We start from the raw sequence: 8,922 nt of genomic DNA, 5'->3' as shown, positions 1-8,922 counted from the left end.
ACTTATTCGATTACAAGAGAACTAGGATCTTCTTCTCGGCGGCTTGGTGATCATTTGTATGGTAATGATTATTATGTTTGAAAGCAAGGATTGGGTAATTATTCCAGAAGCAACACTGCCATCTGTGGGGAGTTTTGAACATGACCTGCTGGTGTCGTTGCTGTTGGCAGCCTATACACATTCTCAAGTCATTTAAAAAGAACTCTGCCTGTAGCACATATTAACCTTTATTATTAAATTAGCACAACTGGACAAATGTCCTCATATTCGAAATTGTGCACAAAAGGTTAAATATCCATTTAACTACTACTAAATGCATGCCATTAAATAAAATGCAAGTCACTCCAGCTACTATTTGATAAAATGAGAACAGAAAAGGATAAGGTATGGATATCAGACCATAAAGCATCTGAAGTACAACAGTCTGCGGCAGGAGAAAGTTGGAACGTATGTGTAAAAGTGTACAAACTAATCTTTATTTCATGATCTACTGCAGCATCTCCAACATCACTGCATATGAGTGTCCTTCCTCAAAGTAGCTTTGAATTAATTGCATTTTCTCCTTGCTTGCCAGTGTTTACTTCTGTTATTTTCTTATATTTAAAGGTGCACTAATCGAAATAAAAAATAGTTTTAAGTAAACAGAGAACTTTACACATGTACAAACATCAAAGTTATAAGATTTTATACTTCCTGTATATCTTGAAGGACAGGTGTCTCGTCCAATGATCGGTAAGTTTCCATTTACAAACTATACCTACCTTTTCCGGTTTGTCTGATTTGTCGTTGTGTTTTTCGGATTTGTTGTTTTGTTTTTGGATTTGTTCATTCGTTTTTGCATTTGTTATTTTGCTTCTCGGGGTTGTTAGTGTTTTCAAACTTGTTAATTTGTTTTCTGATATGTTAATGTGTTTTGCACTTCTAGGCCACCGTAGAAAACAGCTCAGAGGTTGGACAAAAGTGTGCTATGAAGGATTTTTACTTATACGGAGATGCTTTGATGGAGCAAAACTAAAAGCAAAAATTTAAGATAAGATGATTTAATGAGATTTTACAGCTACAGTTTGGTCTAAAATGTCAAAATAAGACTTGGTTCACACCTGAAGCTTTGTTTCAAACCTAAAGATTTATGAAGAAAGAATGAAATCACAATATATTATGTGCTGTTAATCTGGGCCTATCTAACAACATGCACAGTGTTAGAAAGTCTTTTCATTCGCTTTCAGGAACTCGAGCTGCGTCGGAACGCTGTGGGAAATTTTTACTTAAAATTTGATAATCGATGTATTTGACACATGAAATCAAAAACCTTGCCAATTTCATTAATTAGAATACCACTATACTACCTGTTAACAGTATTTGAGCAATGTTCGTACCAGTAATCAGTTGACCAGACGATTTGTCTATTATGTGCTGCATTTTAATCTATTTACTTTAAAGAAATTTAACTGTTTTACCATCTTCAGGTTCATATTCAGATGACTGGGTGATGCAGGCCTTTGTACTGTTCTGCCAGAACAGCCATCTTTAACATATTAGTCCCATTTACTTTTTAAGTGTTTCCCTATTGAAGCTGAACTATTTTATAAACCTTGAAAAAAAAATTAACCACATCATCTGGCTGCGGTAAGAACTAAGCAGATACCTAATTGGGCATATATTTTTTTTATTCTTGAGTAATCGAGTGATAAAGCTTGCACTTCCTTTCCAATTAGCAACATTTTCCTAATTTCCTCATTTTTGACAGATTTGCTCAGATTCCTTTTTGCTCTGATTTGTAAAAACTCCGGCTAGAGCAGGAGGATGTTGGCACATTCTTTTAATTAGAACATTGAGTTCAGCTACTGCAGATTACACTGTGTGTAAACGTCTACACACAACTGGCTAATCATCAACACCCAGTATTTTATTTAAACTATCTCATCCTTGGTCAGTGTGCTTTCACCGTGTTTTTAGTTGTATTCAATTCAATTCATTTTTATTTGTATAGCGCTTTTAACAATTACCATTGTGTCAAAGCAGCTTTACACAGATTTATACACATGCATTTCAAAGCTGTTCCCATGGAATAAGGAAAGTGTGCCCAAATTTGACAAATTGCCAATCAAATTTCAACCCCAATTTAAAAAAACTCAGCTGCAACAAAAAAATGGACAGAAAAAGTGCATTTTACTAATAAGAAACATTTTACAACTAATTAGCTTAATTGGCAACAGGTCAGTAAAAAGATTGGATATAAAAATTGTATCTTACTTAGAAAGGCAGAGAAATAAAGTTGAGTTTCACCAATCGAAAATCTGTGTCCACAAATAAAATCATTTCTAAATAATGTTTCTCAACCTAAAGTTTCTAAAACTTTAAATATTTCATCCTCAATACTTAATATAATTTTATAATAATATAAGATTTCAAGACTCTGGGGAAATCTCTGTGCACAAATGACAAGGGTGAAAATCAATATTGGATAGCTGCAATCTTCGGGTCCGCAGGCAGGCAGGGGGGTCCGCACTGCATTAAAAACATAAAGGATTATGTAATAAAAATCACCTCATGGGCACAGAAACATCTCCAGAAATCACTGTCTGTGAACAAAGTTCGCCGTAGCATACACAAATGCAGGTTATTGCTTTATGGTGCAAAAAAAAAAAACATATGTGTGCATGAGCAAGAAACACCACCATCTTCTCTGAGCTAAAGTTCATTTAACATAAACTGAGGAAAAGTGAAAAACAGTTCTTTGGTCAAACAAATTTAAATCTGAAATTCTTTTTGGAAACCATGAATGCCAGGTCCTTGGGACTAAAGAGGAGAGGGATCATCCAGATTGTTATCAGCACCTGCATCTTTGATGGTATGGGGGTGCATTAGAGCCAATGGAATGTGCAGCTTGCACATTTTGAAATGCACCATCAGTGATGAAATTTATATACGGGTTTTTGAGCAACCTTTTTTGTTTTAAGGGAAGGCTGCATCTAATACAACAGCATGGCTTTATAGTAGAAGTATAGCATAGCAGTCCAGAACTTCATGAAACAAAAAATACAACAAAGAGGGCCCTGGACTTTTGAGGAGCAAGAATCCTGTACCAGATACAAATGGGATAACGTTCCTCTCCCAATGCTCTAACAAATGGTCTCCTCAGTTCCCCAACATAAATAGACGGTTTGTATCTCTGGATATAGCTACTGTGGCTGCAGTCCATTAACATTCTCAGGCATCAGGTCTTCCAATAGCGCAAGCCTAGACTCCATTATCTGAAACACACCAAACAAAGCATGGAATGAGCTCCAGCTATGCAAGTGACTGTAAATACCACATTAGATTTGTTAAAGATGAAAAAAAATAATGAGGAAGAGGCTTATCGTCGATCATTACTGATAATATGAATATTTCATATATTTAATTTCCTGACATTAGTAGTGACAGCAAATCACAGATTTATTATAGTGTATTATATAGTAATGTGCTCATTCTAAAGCGGTATCATTTCTATCATAACAGTTCATTTAAAGAAAATTGTGACATTAAAGCTTTCTTCATATATTCAGAAGGAGTCACTAGTGTCAGCAAATTCTTTGAATTTTAACAATGGATGGAAGGGTTGAAGTATCTTGGTAACATGACAACCTGATTTGGTGAGTGACATTTTATAACTGCACCTGAATTTTTGATTAAATGAGTTTGCATTAGTGCCTATGGAATGGGCAGCTTGCACATTTGGAAATGCACAATCAGTGCTGAAATTTATATATAGGTTTTTCAGACTTTTTTTGGGGAAGGCCTTGCATATTTCATTCATATGTTGCTAGACTGTATACTGCATATTTTACAACAGCATGACTTCGTAGTGGAAGTATAGCATAGCAGTCCAGAACTTTCATCAATTAAAAACGTCAGGAAATGAAAAATACGACAAAGAAGACCCATGACTGTTGAACAGCAAGAATCCTGTATTAGACCCAAGTGGGACAACATTCCTATCTCAAAACTCCAGCAGAAGAGTGATTTAGTGAGTGACTGGAAATGTTTGATGTAAATAAGCAGAATGATCAAAAATTTCAAAATGTTATATTACGTACAGTAAATAAATATACATTTACACGTTAGAATGCCACTTGTCCAACTACATTAGTGGACCAGAAGTTCAAATTAGTTAAATTCAATTTAATTTGTATAACACTATTATAGTTAGTGTTGTATAAAGTACAATTAAAACTCACTGACCCATAAACAAAGCTGTTTTTTTTACCAAGAAAAAAAAATAGCACTTGTTTTAAATGGGTGGCCAAAGATCAGATGTAAAAAAAAAAAAAAAAAAAAAAAACTTGAAGAATGCAAATATGCATTGTACAATAAGTGAAGGGTCCATCCAGAAACTCAAGATAAACACCTGCTTAGCATAATACAATCCAGTGTTTATCTATTAACTTATCTTTTACACTTGTGGCCTATTTAAGTCACCAAGTCGGAATTTGTATGTTACTTATAATGATTTGTAAGTATAATGTATAACAAATCCTACCTGAAAAGTAGGACTCAGGCCGACTAGGGACTGCATGTTCCTGCTGTAGTAACCCAGAATGTAATCCCCTGCCAGGACGGGGAAGTCATCTTTATTCATTCTCAACTGGTAGAGGTAAAATGGATGTGCAAATCAATCAAACATGCACAAGTGAAACTTAACAACAGCAATTGCTGATTCATTTTCCATTAATACCTGGACAACTTCATTGATTTCAGCAAGCTCGCCCTCCTTGACCCACACAAAGGTAATGTAATCAGTGGGGCTCTTGAAGTTAGTCTAAGGGGAAGAAATATTCAGCATAAAGCAGACTTCAGAAACCCCTCAAAACTATTATGGACGTACATTTTTTTTTTTATTCTACGTTTTCTCCTCTGGTTTCCCATTCTTTTTAGACCTTGTAGAGGCCAATCCAGTCTGAGGTGCAGGCAGCGAAGTTATCCTGGATGGTGTAGGTCAGGATTGCGTCCTCATCAGCGCTCCACTGGCCTTCTGCGCTTACACACACTAAAGGCTTCTCCAACTTTTTCTGAATCTGGAAGCAGGCACAAAGGAACACAGGTTCTGATGATGAAGGCTGAAAAATAGCAATACTCACATTTCGGATCCTTATTGTACTAAAATGTTAATTCATGTGGATATTTGCATTTACAGCATATGGCAGACACCCTTAGAGTGACCTACATTTCTCTCACTTTTACAAGTCTCTAATGTCCCTGATTTATACTATGTCCCTGAGCAAGGCCCTTAAGCCACTTTGGTGTGACTGTGATTTGAACTCACAACCTTTGAATCCAAAATTGAACGCATTAACATTGTAGAAATCTACAGAATGAATGCTTGGTAAGATTTGAAATAGAAAATGCTGTATCTAAAAGAAGCAGTTAATTTATAAGAACAGCATTAAAATCAACTTGTTTGTTTAAACTCACTCCAAACAGGACTTACCTCTAGGATAAACGTGGCAATGACAGGTTTATGGTCACTAACACCATATGATGTGTCGCAGGTGTACTTCTGCTGGTTCACCCTCAACGAAAAGTCTTTTTTGTCTACTGCTGCTGATGATGATGATGAGGTTGAGCCACTCTCTTCTTCGTCTGGTGATCCTTTTGCCTTTACCCTCCACAGGATTCGATCGGTCCAGGCAGGCCTCCGTTTCTTTCCGCTGAGCAGTTAAAGGCATGTAATAATATAAGTGTCATAAATAACACATATGAATGAGAATACAAGGCCAGACTGGTAGTGTTTGACCTTTTCATACTGGATACAGAAGAAAAAACTCATGCGATCATCGTGGTGTTAAGACACAGCTCCAAATATGATGATCCCATCCTTTAAACTAAGTATATTCTATTTAATTTAGGCTTTATTGGTAAAAACTTACAAAACACTGCACCCTAGTGGAATTCAATAGTAAATTGATATAAAAAAAAAGTTTGCAACTTCTTAAGGTTTTAACTACTTTTCACACACACGATCATTATTATAATTTATATGTGGTACCACTTACAATTTTTCATTATAATACATACCATAGATCTAAAATATGACATGCGCCTATGTTTGTTCAAAAATAATTTACATTTCTATAAAAAGCATATACACATGTATGTCTGGAAACATATGTCTTTTACAGGGAGACACATGGAGACAGGGAGACACACATGCACACTGTGATTAAGGTGTTCAATGGATAGAGAAATTCCTTGCCATTGATGCACATGAAATAACGGTTTGTATATGCACTACGGATGTGCATCTCCTAAACTGAGGCAAATGCAATTCGTATTTTGATGCCTAGCCAATGGTACGCTACATCAAAGATACATATGAAGCAGGTATTGATTGACACAATGCGATTCAGTGTATTACGATGCAATGGAAAAACAATATCCAGAAAGATGCATATCCTGCCTCCAAAAAGGTGCAGTTCTACCTCTGCCATGTTAATCTGTATTCTATGGGACACGCCTCAGTGTTTGTAGTGTTGTGATACGTCATATTCATGTAGCAGCAGCGGTGCTGAGAGAACATGCTTAAGGTGCAGTTTAGCCAGAAGAAACAAATCTACATATAATATATTCAGATATACAGATATATACAGAGCGAGAGAGAGAGAGAGAGAGAGAGAGAGAGAGAGAGAGAGAGAGAGAGAGAGAGAGAGAGAGAGAGAGAGAGAGAGAGAGAGAGGCATTTCACAAATGGAGAATACCATTTTACTAAAGCAAGAATACCAGTTAAGACTCCAAACCTCTACACTACAACCGCAACTGTGCCACCTACATCATCTGGAGCAGTTCAGAATCAATGTCTGTCTAATAACAAATTAAATAAATACAAATTTAAAATGTTAAATGTATTTTTAAGTATGTCCAAGACCAAATCAATTTCTCTTCCTCTGTAGGCATAAAAAGTCTAACTCAGATGTATTAATGTGTGCAGCGCTACACACGTGTTTTGCCACTCGAACTTGACTGTAACAGTTTCCCTCTGACCAACCAATCAGAGGACGGAAAAATGCTGACGCTATTCTGGGCCAGCTAACTGCCCTGTGAGGCGAATATGAAATCTGATTGGTTAAAGAAACAGACCCATTGATAATATTCTTTATGGTAAAAGGGCCAGCAGTATTGACTGTGAAGGCCGCACATAGAGACTGAAATCTGATTGGACAAAAAAAATCTAACATCCACATCCACATACTGGAAGCAGTGCAGCAAAGAGAAACACAACAAAATGAAGATAATAAACTGTTGGGAATAAATTAATACAATTTCCTGGAACAAATATTAGAATATGGGTTGTAAATGTAGTTAAGTGCTTCTGATAGTGTTTAGGCCAGCAGAGAAGGCTTTGCTGGGCCTGACTGCCCGCCACTGATATAGCACATTTTCTTCTTTTACTTCCCATTAGAGGTCTGTCCTCTACATCTGCCTCTTTCAAACAAACTTCCCTCACCACATCCATAAACCCCCTCCTTGGTCTTCATCTTCCCCTTTTTCCTGGCGGCTCCATCCTGAGCATTCTCCATGTCCCTCCTCTGCACCTGTACAAACCATCTCATTTGGGTCTCTCTCATCTTCTCTCCAAAACGTCCTTTATGCACTGTCCCTCTAATAAACTTGTTTCTAATCCTGTCCATTGTCGTCAATCCTAATGAAAATCTCAACATCTTTAGCTCTGCTACCTCCAGCTCCACCTCCTGTCTTTTACTCAATGCCACTGTCTCTAAACCATACAACATCACAGGTCTCACCACAGTCCTATAAACTTTCCATTCCACTCTTACAAATACCCTTTAATTAAAATAGTATAGCGCATCTATGAATAATTACATATAAATAAATAGTTTTTTACTGATGCAAATATGTTAATCATTTTAATAATTAATCAACCTGCTGATTTTAATTAGTTTACCTATATTGTGCATTTCATAACACATTTATAAGCATTGCATTAATATTTCAGAAAGCAATTTCTAAAAGGTATTGGGTGAATTTAAAAGTTAAAAAGGAAGAGCAAAGTACATATCTTAATTATTATTATGGGCTTATTAATCAGGATTATTAATAACAGCACATTCATGACATATACATTTTTTTTATAAAAGCTTTATATTGTGCTTCATAACAGCAACATAAATGCTTATTGGATTATCATTTTAGTTTGAGGCTTAAATTTTGTATGTCATACGGAGTTCATTAATAAGTCAAGCTGTACTTTAATAATGCTTTATAAATACGTCAACTGCACTTCAACCCTAGAGCATTCAATTCCCTGCTCCTGTTTGACACATAGATGCAGGAAATACAGCTTCAAAAAGGTGATGATAAAAAGCTTCAGAGAAAATTTCTCAGCACTACATAAATGTGCTTTTATTCATTCTCAACCTAAAATAAAAAGGATTTCACATGCAGTTGGAAACATTCGATCTATAAAGTAACAGGTTTTTTTTTCTTTTTTATTTCATTCATGTAAAGTCAAATCAATATGCTTTATAAAAACCTTTAGGTTCTGACATGAGCCTTACATAAATCCTCGAGTAATGCTATATGAAATATTTATCCCATCCTTGTAAATGAATTATGAAGGAAGGTAGGCTACCCATCTAATAAAGTGTTACCAACGTGATCAGTAGTGATATTGTTGAGCGGAGCTGCAGGAAACTTATTGCATAATGTTAAATATAAATCTTTAATATCTCTCCAGGCAATTAAATCAGGAGTGCCACATTTTTATATTTTGAACTGTACAACCAATCACAAGATCACCCTGTCAGTGTCCTAGAGTCTGGATTCCCAAAAAATCCAAACCACAGATGAAGGTTATTTCAATCTATCTATCTATCTATCTATCTATCTATCTATCTATCTATCTATCTATCTATCTATCTATCT

The 8,922-nt window shown here is 35.8% G+C and overlaps 1 protein-coding gene across 3 annotated transcripts in view; it reads right to left on the bottom strand.

Moving 5' to 3' along the window:
* Positions 1–2,424: 2,424 nt before the first annotated feature.
* inpp5kb (inositol polyphosphate-5-phosphatase Kb) overlaps positions 2,425–8,922 on the bottom strand; it is a 14,648-nt gene continuing 8,150 nt past the window's right edge. For 2 of the 3 annotated variants that reach the window (XM_083568232.1, XM_083568234.1), the window contains 5 exons: positions 5,471–5,690; positions 4,920–5,057; positions 4,718–4,801; positions 4,523–4,627; positions 2,972–3,254 (listed from right to left, as the gene is read on the bottom strand). In XM_083568232.1, coding sequence (XP_083424358.1) covers positions 3,183–3,254; positions 4,523–4,627; positions 4,718–4,801; positions 4,920–5,057; positions 5,471–5,690 — 619 coding nt within the window. In that variant the 3' untranslated portion in view covers positions 2,972–3,182. Of the gene's footprint in view, positions 2,509–2,971; positions 3,255–4,522; positions 4,628–4,717; positions 4,802–4,919; positions 5,058–5,470; positions 5,691–8,922 lie in introns of those variants that run through there. The other variant, XM_083568233.1, reaches the window with a different exon arrangement.

This window comes from Silurus aristotelis (genome assembly GCF_946808225.1).
Source record: "Silurus aristotelis genome assembly, chromosome: 18".
NCBI lineage: Eukaryota > Metazoa > Chordata > Actinopteri > Siluriformes > Siluridae > Silurus > Silurus aristotelis.
The sequence above is the reverse complement of the archived record's forward strand: the minus strand, read 5'-3'. Positions and strand labels throughout refer to the sequence as shown.